We start from the raw sequence: 15,737 nt of genomic DNA on the forward strand, positions 1-15,737 counted from the left end.
GGCATAGGGACACCAACACCTTCCATTTGGCAATAGGTGAGTTCACAGTGACACCTGAGGATTGCAATCGGATTCTGTGGATTCCTGTGGTAGGTGCATTGTTACCTTATGGGCAGATAGAGGAGGGTGGGACAGAGGCACTTCGCCAGATTCTTCAGGATGATACAGTTTGTGGATATGAGATCCCCTGGCAGGAGTTCATAGATTTGGATTATGCTCCTCTACCATCAGTGCTGGTAGGATTCATAGGTGGTTTCTTATGTCCCAACCGTAGGTTGAAGGGACTGGCAGTAGGATGGGGGTTGGTCCTGGAGGACATGGTGACATAGCGTCATTGATTTGCATGGGGGTCGGCTATGCTGGCCCACTTATACAGGGATCTGCATCAGGTGGTGTACTTGGGTTATAGCAGTCTATTAGTTGGAGTTACACTATTATAGGTATGGACGTTGGAGCATATTCCCACAGCCAGGCCACTGGCGAAAAGAGATAGGCCTGTTGGGTGTGCTTATGCATACGGATATCGAGGGATAGTTGTCCAACGTAAGCTAGGCAAACTAGAGCACTGGAGGAGAGTGTTAGATGATATTGATACGGTCATCTGGAGACCATATATGGAGTGTGAGGTATAGGCAGAGGTTGGGATGGAGATGTCATACATCTATATGTCCCAATTTTTGTTAGGGCGGATACCCTTTGTTATTGAGAGATTTTTGCATAGCCGAGTGTTGCGGTAGTATGGTCATCAACAAGGAGCATGCTTGTATGCTTGACAGAGATAGGATATACCAGAGTGGGGACCCACTATTGATAGTGCAGTGGAAGTTGAAGAGTTCTTTCACTTAGCCAGCCAGATATGGGACTATGCCTATGGGGTAGTAGACGCAGGGATGACAAAGAAGTTCACCGCACTGTTTGCGGCACATGTTGTTGCCAGGATATCAGATCCAGCAGAGATGATTCCCGCTTTTGATGATGATGAGTATGATGAGAAGCCCGAGAGGCTAGGGAGACGGAGAGAAGATGGAGAGGAGCTGGATGTGGGAGGTGGGGATGGTGGAGGGGATGATGGTGGAGATGGTAGAGGATGTGGTCGAGGTTGGCGAGTGAATCGAGGGAGGAGTGGAGATCGGGCTAGGAGAGGAGATCGGGGTGGAGATGGTGGTGACAGAGGGATTCGGTGGAGAGAGCAGTGCGGCGAGCTATGGTGGATAGAGGGAGAGAAGGTTTGGCTATTCGAGCTGGGGGTGAGAAGAGAGTAGGAGAGGTGATAGCAGTGGTGGGAGGGACTGACGAGTTTAGACGATCGGCTCAGAGGAGGAGGTCTGATGGTACAATGTTTGAAATCCATTTAGCATAGTCTATAGGTCGGATGAATCTGACGTCTAATAACTTCTTTAGTTCATCTTTGACCATTAATGCCACATGCAGATTCATCTTTCTTAATTTCTGCTTGACTGGCTTAGCTCCTGGAACAATAGATAAATGATGCATGATCAGGTTCGATTCTATTCCAGGCATATTAGCATAGGACCAAGAAAAATTAATTTTCTTTTCTTTGAAGAATCTGATAAACTCTAGTTGTTCTTCTTCTGTTAGTGATTCTACTAGGTGTATGTTCTTAGATGTTCCTTCCGTACCTATGTTTATTAATTGAGTTGCCTCAATCAATATGGGTCACCGCTCTTGATAGTATTCAGGAAGAGTGTCAGGTCTCCCATCCTTAGGTGCCTTTAAAAGGTTTTTGCCCTTAGATGCATCCTTTATTTTGACTTTCTTGTGATCTAGTGCTGCCATTGACTGGTTTGCAACATTAGATCCTTTGTTTCTTTCATTTTTGTGATTGAGAGACTTGGCACTCCCCTGATTGCAAATATTGTTATTTTGTTCCCTTGTAGAGCATGTTTCTGGGTTGACTGTACATAGATACTGGACAAATGGATTCATCATCTGGGAAATTGGGTATATCACAGTGTTTAGGTTCTTCCCAGTCTATGAGATCAGGAAATACAAGCAATAGAGATTCATTTGGTGGGTTGAGATCGGTTGCAGTAAGTGTCATGATAGAGGTATCATTATAGTTATCTGGGATGCTCATTAGGTTAATGATATTGTCAAGTTCTTTAATGGCATCATCTTTGGGTGTAGACTTGTTCGTAGTACCGCTACTCATTTTCCTTAGCCTCATAGATATGTCGTGGTCTGAATTCAAGTAATCGAGACTCTACGCCTTGTCCCTTCTGAGAAAGGGGTGTGTGTGAATGGATAGTACCTTCCTTGTCATCCTCGGTAATATTTGAACAACTAACCCATTCATAGTCATTAGAATCTATTTAAGAAGTAATGTCCCAAAGTCTTTTAGTGTTGCTGACAGGTACGTTGTAGGGTGAGAAAACATCTTTGATAATTGATATCAGTCTTGTAATTTTTTCTGATTCAGAATCAGAGCCTGCTTGTACCCTTTGCACTTGTTCATACACTATTTCTCCTTGGGGAGTAGTGATATCTTCGAGTGATGACTATGCCTTGTTTTGAATAGGTTCATGTACATGATGCACTTTCTCATAAGATGCTTCTTCCCTTTGAATGGCTAGTTTTTCTTGTCATTTCTCTTTTTCCTTGTGTTCTCACTCTTTCCTTTTTGTTTCTACTACTTGGTGTAGCACCTCTTGCCATGAGTTCTCATTATATTTATTCTTTTCTTTCCACTGAGGTTTCTGATACTTATTTTGTTTCTGCCAAGGTGGTATGTTGTGTCCATATCCTAGTCTTGTTCTATCCCGTGAAAATTGTGAGGGAGATTCTAGCGGTTCTGTAATGCCTTCTTGATGCTTGCCTATAGGTCCTTTGCTATTGTATCCCATCCGTCGTATGATCAGGAATCATTAACCATATTGTTGTGTTGGTATGGCCACCTCTAGAGTAGCAGCTCTGACCTCTTCCTCATCCTTGTATAGCCAACTAAGGATGTCTTTCCCTTATGATTCATTTGCTAGTGTGCCCAATTGGATAAATTTTCCATCAAACTTGGTGATGGGTTGTGTTGATTGATGTGTCGATGCAGAAGGTTGTCCATGAGATTTTGGTGATGTTGGTAATTTTGATAGACACATGGGTTCAAAATAGTATTCTCCCATGCCTTGATCTTTGATTTCAACTTTTGTTTGAAGTCCATGGATAAAGACTTGATTTTTTCTTGATGATGATCTAATGCTAAGGAAGCTGGAGCTTTCCTATTGTGTGGAACTAGGCTGTCTTGAGCTGTCCCCATAGCATTGCAATGTTGAAAAGGATTATTATCGGTAGATATGGAGATTTCCTGTCCATTATATGGGAATTTGACACACTGATGGTATGTTGAAGGCACTACTTGCATTTCATGTATCCAAGGATGACCCAATAGAATATTGTATGTTAAGTCTATGTCTAAGACTTGGCACATAGTGTCCCTTTGTATCAATCCTACCTAAATAGGTAGTATCACTGTTCCTTTAGATGACTTGTCTTCATCATCATAGGCCTTGATGGTGATCTTTTTGTTTGGATCAATAGACTTCTCAAAGAAGCCTAATGCACGGATAAGCTTTAAAGCACATATATTGAGACCAACTCCTCCATCTATTAATACTCTTTTAACTCGATGTTTGTAGACTAAGACTTTGATATGAAGGGGAGTGTTATGTGGATGACTCAAAGAGACATTATCATGTTGGAAAAGGTGAGTTTATGAGGCCCTGTCATATGAGCCACCATGGCTTGGAATTTTATCAATGTCCAGATCTTGAGGAATGTTTGTTTCAACCAATGCTTGTTCTAAGATATCCTTATCTTTTGGTGAGAACTTGAGCAACTCGAGTATAGATATTTGAGCAGGAGTTCTCTGTAGTTGATAAACCAAATCATATTGAGTATTGGGAATAGTGGTGGATGTTGATGTATGCCCTTTCAAGACGCAGTTTTGAGCTTTAGTTGTCACATTGATTGATGCATGGTCTTGTTTGTCCTTGATTTTTATGACATTTATTTGGTTATCATCTATCAATATGTGATTGATGGTGTTGTTGTACAGGTGATTTATACAAGCTCCTCTTGTATCATTTGATGATGGAGCTCCTCCCTTCTTGTAATTTGGAAGAGGATTTTTAAAAGCATCGTGGTCACCGTTTGTTTTGAGACCATCAACCATTAAATCACCTCTATTGATGATATCCTGAACAATATTCTTAAGCCTCATGAAATCATTTGTGTGATGTCCTTTGTTTCGATGAAAATCACAAAAATACGAATCATTCCACCAAGGTGGTTTGACCTGGGGTTCAAAGTTGTTTATGGTCAATAATGTGATAATTTTGTTCGCCAGGAGTTCTCGAAATGTCAATTCTAAGGTTTTCCCTAATGGTGTGTAGATGTGTCTATTTGGGAAAGTGTTGGTGTTACCTCTTTGGTTTGTATTATTCCCTCAGTTAGCCTTGTTTATTGTTGTTGCCTTGGGTATTGTTATTGGTATTTGAAATTGAAGGTCCTTGATTGGTATTTTGTGGATAAGTGTTAGTGCCTTGATTAACACCCTTTTGATTTTTGTTAGATTGTGGATTACCTCATAAAGCTAATACTGGTTGTTTGGACTTCATATCATTAGCATCAGCTCCTCCATCATTAACAATGTTTTTGTTTCTTGTCCAAAATCTTGATTTGTCTAAAGTGTTGTTGTTATTTTTATTGTTAAAGGAGTGAGTGTTGGATGAGTTAATTCCTTCCTTAAATAACTTCAATGTTCCTTTCTTGATGTAGGCTTCCTCTACTTGGATTCCATTTTCTATCAACTTGGTAAAAGCTGGTATGCATTGGAGCTTGAGTTGATAACACATCTCACTATTTAGATTGTCAATAAAGATCTCCATCTTTTCCTTTTCAGGCATGTCTCGAGGATATCTCGAAACCATACGTCTCCAACACTGAAGAAACACCATGAATGTTTCATTGCTTTTTTGTTTGGTGTTGCATACATCCAACATGGTGATTGCATCCTAAATATTATAGGAGTATTTTGTGATAAATTTGTTTACAAACTCATCAAATGATCTGATGGGAAGTGTAAGTTTAGACAACCACTCCATTGTTTTCCCTCCCAAACTTCTTGGGAATAGTCTCATTAAGAATCATCGTGAGAAAACTCTAGGCTTATGGTACAAAATTCCCGAACATGATTGCGAGGATCACTTTTAGCATCGTATTTGTCATACTTTCGCATATCTGAATTTGGGGGAAAAGGTATCATGTTTAATCTCCTGTCAAAGGAGTAAGGACAGATTTCATCCAAGGAGTATCGCATTGTGGTCCCTTGTTGCATGTTCTACATTTGCCTTTGCAGCATTTGGATTTGTTGTGTAAGAGTGACCATGGGTGCATTTGTATGTCGAGGGAAACCTTCCCCCTTTCACTAAGATTATCCTGAGGTCGGCCATGGTTGTGTTCGAGGGTGTTATTTTGTTCATGCATGATTTATGGGCCATGTGTTTCTTCTTCTATTTTTTGGTCTTGATAGGCATAATTTCTAGACCTTGTTCTAAAAATTCTTTCAGCGACATTCCTTAAGTTTTCGGTATTAAAATCTTTAGGAAGTGTAACTCCTTTTCTAGTTAGCATGAGCATATATTTTTCCTCGTTTGCTTCAATAAGTCTTTCCATGAGCCTTTGGAATGAGGGGTTTTCTTGACATTCTTGGAGTTGTCATTCCTAAGTCACTTTGCTCAATGATTTGAGAGAAAAGACATTGACGTGAGGGATCATGTTAGATAGAGAACAATGGAACATCCCTTGGGAAGTTGAGCTATTCAATATAGCTCCATAACTTGCACCAAGAGTCCCATTGGTGTGTGGATCTTTTGGAACCTTAATTTTACGTTTCTGTACACCACATTTCCTGCACACATTTGTGGCACCCACCATGGGGCCAAACCCCATTAATCTTATCATTTTTTTTGTAGGAGCAATATTGCAAGCACGTGGGAAAGCTGGTTTAGCACATTGGGACCTTTCTTTAGTGCGTAGAAACATTAGTTAGTGCTTCTAGTATACTATTTAGTGAAGACCCCTCCACTAGCACATTTAGACTTTTTGTTAGCACCTGATATTCTGGTTATATTCTATAATATCATAACGCATTCGACAAACATAGTAGAACATTCGGTAACCATCTTAGCGCATAGAAGTCATTTTGTAGCACATTTTCATGTTTTTGTAGTGCATCTGCACGTTTCTATAGTTCACCTGTGCAATAGTCTAATGCATAGCTCTAACAAAGGAAAACGCAAAACTGTAATCGAAGAAAGAAAATTTTAGGCTTGTGAAGCCCACCCTCAGAATTTGATTATTTTGCTAACTGATTTTGTTCAGGTTCAAACCTTTTTCTGCAGGAGCAATAGGAGTTAGTTTAAGTTTTTCTTTTCTTTCTTTCAAAAGTTAGTTAAAAAGAACTCACCCTCTTTTTTATTGCAAAAGCTTAAAATAAACCTCATAAGTTCTTTGGGATGTTTAAAATGAACTTCATACTTTCCTTTGGTATTTAAAACAAAACTTCATCTTTTTCTTATTGCATGGGTAAAAAGAACAACAAAGAAAAAAATTTCATTCTTCCAAGTTAGGAAAACACTTCGTTCGGGTTTTAAAAGAACAACAAATTTACTTTTCAATCAACAAAGGTAAAAAGAAATTCACCTTCCTTTGGTGCCTAAAAGGATTCATTTTAATTTATTGCAAAAGTAAAAGAAACTCATCTTTATTTTGTGCAAGGAAAAAGGGAAAGTTCTCACTTATCAACTTTAATTTTGTTGACCAAAATCACGATTTCTTTTGTTGACCAGGATTTCCAATTTTTTGATAGAAAATCATTGCTATAAAAGGTTAAAAAGAACACCATACTTTTTGGAGCAAAATCTCCAAACAGAAGTTAGCAAATCATTTCTTTGAAAGGTTAAAAAGAACACTTGAGTGCCTTGTCTCGAAAGTGGAAAGTATATGCTCTCCCCTTAATTGGGTGACCAAAATGCCAAACCACTCTTTCATGCTTTCTTCATTTCAAGCAGTTAAATCATTTAGCAAGCCTGTCATCCCGAGTTTCTCTTAGAGTGCCATTTAAATGGTCGGTGAGAAGGGAATGACCTAATTTCGAGCCCCATGGTGGGTGCCAGAAATGTTTGTGGGAAATGCAGTGGTGTACAAAAACATAAAATTCAGGTTCCAAAAGATCCACACACCAATGGGACTCTTGGTGCAAGTTATGAAGCTATATTGAATAGCTCAACTTCCCAAGGGATGTTCCATTGTTCTCTATCTCACAGGATCCCTCAAGTCAATGTCTTTTCTCTCAAATCACGGAGCAAAGTGACTTAGGAATAACAACTCCAAGAATGGGTGATGTTTGATTAATTTACCATGATTTCATTCCTAGATATGTATGATATTGAATCTATGATGATTTTAAACTAGTATGAATTTTATGTTATGATAAAGATTAGCAATCCTCTCCTAACAATATATACTAGTCTAACATGGATATGCTATGATATTTAAAATTACTTCTAAAATGCTATTAAGATGATTTTATCAAAGAGAGGCTAAATGCTCAGTAAAATGACTATAGATTACATGCATGAAACTTGGATATCTCAAAATGAGAGAATGAGAGCTCTATTTATAGGGAAAATAGGGAAATGGATGGTCAAGATTGGATAATCTTAACAAGGGCCAGGATTGAAAGTTATCAATCCATGTTTACAATTCTCACCAATGAAATGGTGACAATTGTCAACAAGAGGTTGCTTGAGAGGAGATGAAATAATAATTAAATGCTTGAGAAGACATGATGGTTACCTTAGGAGCTAAGGGTTAATGTTAGGTTAGGGTTATCCATTGGATAAAGCTTTTACCCAAGCAGTAAACTCTTGTGCAAGGGTTAAAGGGATAACCAAAGTTAAAGCCATGAATGTTTTATGAGACCCTTGGGTTAGATGAGGGTTGAGTTAGAGAGAAAGTCTCTAGCCATGAAAGAAGGTTGAGTTAACCATTAATGGTTATGAAGACTTTGAGGGTTAACTTGTTGAGGACATAAAGCCTTTAATAGTTATTGAAGACTTTGAGGGTTTGAGAAGTGACTTCCCTTTTCTTAGGGATGTGACAATAATTAGGAGATGGATTAGGCTAAATTAGAATTGATTAGAATAATCTAGAAGGGGTTTAGGGAGGCAAGTGGGAGATGTAGGAAAATGGAAGTGGAGGAAAAAGGAATTTAATTAAAATAAAACTACTTTATTTCAATCAAATAGATGCAACTTGCATAAATACAAGTGAGGGATTTAAATAAATAAATTAGAATTATTTATTTGCAAGGATTAATTTAATTAAATGTAAGTTTAATTAAAAGGGGAGAAGGGGGAATTTAATTAAATAAAGTAATTTATTTAATCAAAGGCTAGAAAAGGCTTAGGTGAACTTAATTAAATAAATTGAGTAATTCATTTAATCAAATAGATGAATATAAAGAATTTAATTAAATAGAAGAATGAGATTAAAATAAATATTAAATATTCATTTAGGAAAGTGGTCAGATTTATACGTCTACAATAATTACTATCATATCACCAATAATGTGATAAAGGCAATTTGTATGTAATATATAGTTACGGAAAAATTTCTCCCATCTTATTATTATAGTTTAAAAATTTTAAATATGTGTATATCCATGCAAAATTATTAGAATCCACTATTATGGATTGAGTTGATACAATATGTATTGGAAAGTAGATTAGTTTTGTGTTGAGTATATTTATTTATTAATTCTTACTCTATCTTATTAGCACCATATGTCCTTGTCACATCAAAGAGTGACATATCTTACTACAAACATAAAATAAATACATAATGAATACATATTTCAAAATTAGAAATATATAACAACTTTCAACTAAAAAATATAAAATTAATTTCAAGTAAAATGAAATAATCTTTCCAAATAAAATAACTCATAACATTTAAATAAAAATAAGAACAAGAAAAAAAAAATGTCAAGTAATATAATTTTAATTATTGTAAAGTAATTTGGCTCATGGGTTCCTTTCCCTATTGAGGTGGTTGGAGATAGGGTGAAGAACTGATAGTGCTAAGTGCAAAAGTGTGTGGACTTCTTAAAGGCCTCCATTAATGTAGTGAGTCTAGATCATGTCAACTCGTCCTTTGCATTCACAAACAACCAAAAACCTAATCAAGATATTCCAAAAGGTAATAATGTGAAAATTGAAACTTAGTTTCTCTAGTATGTTTAGTTTGAATGTAAAGCTGATAAGAGATGTTGGATGTAGCTACTATGTAGGATTTTGTCTACGTAAGTAAGAGTAGAGATGCATTCTGGCCCTATTTTAGATTTGTTATTTAATTGAAAAATTTTCAATTTTTAATATATATGGAATGCAACACCCAAAAGTAGCTAGTTTACAAAAAAATCAATTGTGACTCAAAATTTTATTTGATGAATGTAAATAATCTATATTTTAAAATTAAGATTTATAATTCAAAACAAGTAAATATCTGTATTATTTGAATATATATATATATTTAATATATTAGAACTTAAAATGTTAAAAAGATAACTGCATATGGATTAGCTTTTCCTCATTACCCATTAAAATACCGATGGAATTTTATTTACAATAAACTGTGATACTTGGAAACTGGCATGTATACCTTACACCAACCGATGGCTTATTTACATGACTCTACCAAATGATAGTTTATGCCACCATATATCAGATACTAAATACACGGGTGATAAGATCATAGCTGATTATTTGGAGGTTATAATGACTATGATGATCCTATATATATCTAGGGACAGAATACAATACTATAGTCGGTGGTACCAGAGGGGCAGGTGAAAGTGCTGGAAGAATCGTCCTTAGCATAACTGTATGCCTGTGGGCACTGGTTCTTGAACATCATCGAGTAGTTTGTGGCGGGGCAGTTCTTGACATAGGAACCTCTGCAGCAATACTGGTCAGTTTGAAAGACAGTACAGGCACTATTGCATCCACCATTCACCTTCAATTCAGCAGGGCAAGCAGCATTCACGTCGGCTTTGCATGCAGGGGCAGTGCACTGTCCATTTGTAGGATTGATGGAGAGAGGAACGTTGAAGCCGTCAACCAGGGAGACATCGTAGAAGTCCTGGTTGCCATCTCCATTTAGGGTGTACTCGACCAGCGTGGTCGGAACGCCCCCCGAGACTTGGCAGCTCAGTTGGCCGTTGCAGTCACCAGTTTGACAGGTTCCTCGGCCGCTCGCATCGAAAGAACAGCCAGTTCGGCCCCAGAATCTTGCCGCCTTTGTCCCTGCCGGCACATCGACGGTCCATGTCTGACCTTGGTCAAGCTGCTGCCCTCCTCCTGGTAGTCCTGCCGCCCAAACTGTGTACCCGCACTGGTTTCGTATATCAAACTTAACTGCCCACGCCTCTGCAACAAAACATACACACACAAAAATTATCGTAAGGCCTAGAGAGATGTATATACCATTCAACAACCTACAACACGTATTATTTTACCAACACATCTTACGTTGCATATGTAAAGATATGGCCAGTCCAGCCACAAGAACAAGCGCAAGATCTGATACCATCGCCATTATACCGTCTGAATTGAACGATTGAATGAAGATAGATAGATTGGGTATATGAGGAGGGATTATTCATTTATATAGAAAAAGATCGCTCCGCCGGTCATGAAGGAAGCAACAGAGGAAGGACCCGGCATGAGAAGGCTAGTATCGTACGCATTCCGGTTACAGAATTCAAGCTTGCATTTATAACATGACTTGACTTCAGGTAAGAGCTGCCCAGTTTCCAACCGTAAGGGTCATCAATATTCAGATAATAGCTGTAATATTAAAGACAACCAAGTTTCACAACAAATCAAACCAACAAAACATAAATAGCCATATGATATGGGAAAAAAAGGATGTTGGATTTAGTTTCATTGAACTTTAACTCTAAAGTAGCCAAATAAATATATAAGGACTTCCTAAAGTTTATTTTTTTATTTATTTTTGTAGCCCCCACCAATATTGTATAATAGACAAATTAGATATGGGACTGAGCATTAAGACTTCTATTTGAAGACCAACCCTAGATAACACCCTTGGCCCTTCAACTATTAATAAATAATTTAGAGCCAACTACCTTAAGAATAAATATATAACGGGGTGAAGGACTCCCTTGTAAGATAAAATAGGACAAGAATGAAATATTGAAAAAAGAATTTAATATGATCTAACAAATATATTTTTCAAATTACCAATATAAACCTGTAAATTGGGAAAGAAATCTAGACTCCTAAAGAGGAATTGCTTATCTACAAAGAGAAAATATTCTCAAGGAGTTTCAAGCCTTTTGCAAATAGGGAAGGGTTGCAAAGAAGATGTAAGGGAGTTTAGATTACTTTCTTAGAATTTCTTAGTCATAGTTAAAATTTTATGTATGATTACTTATTTTTAATCTCATTGTTTGAAACTAAGTATATACAAAGAAAAAAAATCCTAAAATAATCATAAAAAAAATCTCTGACTAGAAAATTTTAAATATTTAGAAAATATAGTTGTCCTTTTAGATTTGCAAATTTCTAAAAAAAACTTGTTCCCCTAGACCTAATCGACATTTCAAGATATTCTTATTTCACTATTGATAATAATTTAGTCTATTTTTTTAAATCATAAGTTCATATTCCACTACTTATTTAACATTTTTATTTGAAAGCAAATAATACCTATTTAAAAATTAAACCAATTTTTTGAAATTATTATAATATTAGTTACAAAAGTCAATTAAAATGTATATTTTTCAAATATTAAATTTTAAACTATTGATATGTTGAGTATTAATTAATAAGTTGTAATCTCACTTTTAATTATCGACAAACTTGAAAAATTTATAAATACATTAATAAACATAAAATTTTAAAAATAGATTGAGAAACATTCATAAGAAAACAAAGTATATAATTTAGAAAAATGGATCAATCAAACAAAATATCAAGTTTAACCAAAAGAAATTGTAAGCTTTTCCAATTTGATTCTATGAACTTAACATCTTCTTCAAATAATTTTTCTACAGTTTTTTGTTTGAACATTATTTATTAATAAATTGTATTCTCACTTTTAATTACTAATAAACTTAAATAAATTTATAAATACATTAATAAGAATAAATTTAAAAAATAGATTTAAAAACATTTATAAGAAAACAAAATATATAATTTTTAAAAAGTGGGTCAATCAAACAAAATATCAAGTTTAAGCAAAAGAAATTCTATGAAGTTAAAATCTTTATCAAGATAATTTTACATCTTCCGATTTGATTCTTAGGCTACCTTGGCTTTTCAAGTCACTGAAATAGTTAGGATCAAAAACTGGCCAGCTGTTACCTAGAGTCATTTCATGTATTCAATGCAGGTTTGAGTTCTGATAAACCAGGGCTCTCGTAGCATCCACGGCTTCTCAGCCGGGTCCATGCTAGTTTGCTTCCTTCTGAAGTTATTACGGTCGGAAACTGGGCAGCGGTTACCTGAAGTCAAGTCATGCACTAAATGCAACCTCAAGTCAAGTCATGCACTAAATGTAAGTTTGAATTCTAATAACAAGGGCTTTCGTACGATGCATTGACAATTCTATGAATACAATACATGTTACACATTTTATGCATATAATACATGTTGCATATACATATAACTGCATCTAGATGCATCTTAGAATCTTATTCATACAATGCATGTTACACATCCTATGCATATAATGCATTTTACATAGACATATAACTACATGCAGATGCATCGTAGAAGCTGGATAGAGGGTGCCCTCGTACGTCACACTACTGCTCAGACTGAGTCCATGCTTCCTTCGTGTCTGCCCGGGAGATCTTTTCCTATATAAATGATGAATCCTTCTTCATATACTCAATCTATCCATCTTCATTCGACCGTTCAATACAGACGGTATAATGGCAACAGTATCAGATCTTGTGCTTATTCTTGTGGCTGGACTGGCTATATATCTTCAGATGCAAGGTAAGCTGTATTGGTAACATAAGAGTTTTAGATTGAATACACTATATATCCGAGGTTCACAATAATAATATGCGTGTGTTTTTTGTTGCAGAGGCGGCAGCAGTTAAGTTTGAGATAACGAACCAGTGCAGGTACACGGTTTGGGCGGCAGGATTACCCGGCGGAGGGCAGCAGCTCGACCAGGGTAAGACATGGACCGTCGATGTGCCGGCAGGGACAAAGGGAGCAAGATTCTGGGGCCGAACCGGCTGCTCTTTTGATGCGAGCGACCGAGGAACCTGTCAAACCGGTGACTGCAACGGCCAATTGAGCTGCCAGGTCTCGGGAGGCATTCCCACCACGCTGGCTGAGTACACCCTCAATGGAGATGGCAACAAGGACTTCTACGACGTCTCCCTGGTGGACGAATTCAACGGTCCTCTCTCCATCAATCCTACAAACGGACAGTGCACTGCCCCTGCATGCAAAGCCGACGTCAATGCTGTTTGCCCTGCTGAGTTGAAGGTGAATGGCGGATGCAATAGTGCCTGCACTGTCTTTCAAACTGACCAGTATTGCTACAGAGGTGCCTATGTCGACAACTGCCCTGCCACAAACTACTCGATGATCTTCAAGAACCAGTGCCCTCAGGCCTACAGTTATGCCAAGGATGATACTTCCAGCACTTTCACCTGCCCTTCTGGAACCACTGACTACAGTATTGTATTCTGTCCCTAAATCTATATAGGAGTATGCTCATCTACATCCTAATAATCAGCTATGAGTGTATCACCTCCGTATTTAGTATCTGATATATGGTGGCATAAACTATCACTCGGTAGTCATATAAATAAGCCATCATTTGTTGTAAGGCGTTAGATGCAATTTTGAAGTATCACAGTTTACTATAAATAAAAGTCCAATATTCTAATGGGCAATTTGAAATAGGTAATTCATATGCAATATCTTTTTATAAATGTCTTTTATTATTTTAGTAGGGAAGGGGTCCTAAACCCTTACAAAAAAAACAAATAAACTAGAGAGCAACGACACAATCGCTGGCATCGGATAGCCAACACCCCAGAAAGCATAGAAACAACTCTCAAAAGTAATAAAACACTAACAATACCCACATAACTAAACATAATAACCCTCTCCAACTTCCTACTATCCATAATACAACTACTAGCATATAACTAAAAAGAGTTCATAATAGTATCAGAGTACTTAATCCACATGAAAACACCCAACATAAGGCATGCAGGCCTGTTTAGATAAAAGTCCATGTTAAAACTAATACTATCATCTTTTGAAATCAACCCAGACCAAAAAAAAGCACCAACCCAATAGCATCCTACTCATCCTTGATGACGTTCCATTCCCGCACAAGACACTACATCAGTTCCTTCTAGATCTTAGGTTACAACATGTCCTCTTTCTGCTCCTCTTGCAGGTTGACATCCTTCATCTTTTTTGCTTTTTTCTTCATCTTTCTCTATCTCAAGACAAACCCCATAACGACATTCTGCATAATTCATCAGTAATAGCACATAGGGAATTCAAGGCCTCTCCCATTAGCTGATGTCCTTGCCTATATTCGTCCATCTTCGCTTTAAGGTTCATGACCTTAACTTGTAGGTTAATTATCTAGTTTTGCTATTATTTGATGCTAAAATTCTCCTCCTCGGTAGGAGAGTCCTGAGAACAGGGCACCATTTCCACATCCTAAAAAAGTATTTTGAAGCAAGGATTTTTGTTTTGAATCAACCTTGTCCTCTAGAGAATCACTTAAACCCTTTGAATCCTCCTTACTGTCCTCCCCTTGTTCCTCCCCTTCCACCTGAAATTCCTCATCCTCCCCCCCTCCTCACTAGAGCTCCTGAGTTGTCATCATCATCAAGGGTAAAAGCCTTTGCCGGTTCAGGGGAAACATCTTCGGTTTCAATTTGTTTTTCTTGTCTTTGGCGAGCAGATGAGCCGACCTTCTTTCACCAAAGTGACCCTCCTATTTCTCCTTTTCATGCAGGTTATCTTTCACCTAATCTCATAGTTCTTACAAGATGAAAAATCAGACACCAATAATATCTATAGGTCCATTGCTATTGTATCCCATCCGTCGTATGATCAGGAATCATTAACCATATTGTTGTGTTGGTATGGCCACCTCTAGAGTAGCAGCTCTGACCTCTTCCTCATCCTTGTATAGCCAACTAAGGATGTCTTTCCCTTATGATTCATTTGCTAGTGTGCCCAATTGGATAAATTTTCCATCAAACTTGGTGATGGGTTGTGTTGATTGATGTGTCGATGCAGAAGGTTGTCCATGAGATTTTGGTGATGTTGGTAATTTTGATAGACACATGGGTTCAAAATAGTATTCTCCCATGCCTTGATCTTTGATTTCAACTTTTGTTTGAAGTCCATGGATAAAGACTTGATTTTTTCTTGATGATGATCTAATGCTAAGGAAGCTGGAGCTTTCCTATTGTGTGGAACTAGGCTGTCTTGAGCTGTCCCCATAGCATTGCAATGTTGAAAAGGATTATTATCGGTAGATATGGAGATTTCCTGTCCATTATATGGGAATTTGACACACTGATGGTATGTTGAAGGCACTACTTGCATTTCATGTATCCAAGGATGACCCAATAG

The 15,737-nt window shown here is 37.2% G+C and overlaps 2 protein-coding genes across 2 annotated transcripts; one reads left to right on the forward strand and one right to left on the reverse strand.

The window, feature by feature from the left end:
- Nucleotides 1–9,671: 9,671 nt before the first annotated feature.
- On the reverse strand, nt 9,672–10,710 carry LOC131055985 (pathogenesis-related thaumatin-like protein 3.7). The gene is made up of 2 exons (XM_057990305.2): nt 10,608–10,710; nt 9,672–10,505 (listed from the first exon to the last, which is right to left on the reverse strand). Exons 1-2 carry the CDS (start codon nt 10,672–10,674, stop codon nt 9,880–9,882), a joined length of 693 nt encoding a protein of 230 aa, XP_057846288.1. The 5' UTR covers nt 10,675–10,710; the 3' UTR covers nt 9,672–9,879.
- A 2,329-nt stretch (nt 10,711–13,039) lies between these two features.
- LOC131056021 (pathogenesis-related thaumatin-like protein 3.7) lies at nt 13,040–13,823 on the forward strand. Its single transcript, XM_057990333.2, has 2 exons — nt 13,040–13,106; nt 13,198–13,823. Exons 1-2 carry the CDS (start codon nt 13,040–13,042, stop codon nt 13,821–13,823), a joined length of 693 nt encoding a protein of 230 aa, XP_057846316.1.
- The last annotated feature ends 1,914 nt before the right edge of the window (nt 13,824–15,737 follow it).

The sequence above is a fragment of the Cryptomeria japonica genome, unplaced genomic scaffold, assembly GCF_030272615.1.
Source record: "Cryptomeria japonica unplaced genomic scaffold, Sugi_1.0 HiC_scaffold_87, whole genome shotgun sequence".
NCBI lineage: Eukaryota > Viridiplantae > Streptophyta > Pinopsida > Cupressales > Cupressaceae > Cryptomeria > Cryptomeria japonica.

Bases quoted from the DNA above. Each gene is read 5' to 3' on its own strand.
- LOC131056021 (XM_057990333.2), top strand. From the start codon at position 13,040: ATGGCAACAGTATCAGATCTTGTGCTTATTCTTGTGGCTGGACTGGCT. The intron at 13,107-13,197 runs GTAAGCTGTATT...TTTTTGTTGCAG, and splicing joins TATATATCTTCAGATGCAAG to AGGCGGCAGCAGTTAAGTTT.
- LOC131055985 (XM_057990305.2), bottom strand. From the start codon at position 10,674: ATGGCGATGGTATCAGATCTTGCGCTTGTTCTTGTGGCTGGACTGGCC. The intron at 10,506-10,607 runs GTAAGATGTGTT...GTTTTGTTGCAG, and splicing joins CATATCTTTACATATGCAAC to AGGCGTGGGCAGTTAAGTTT.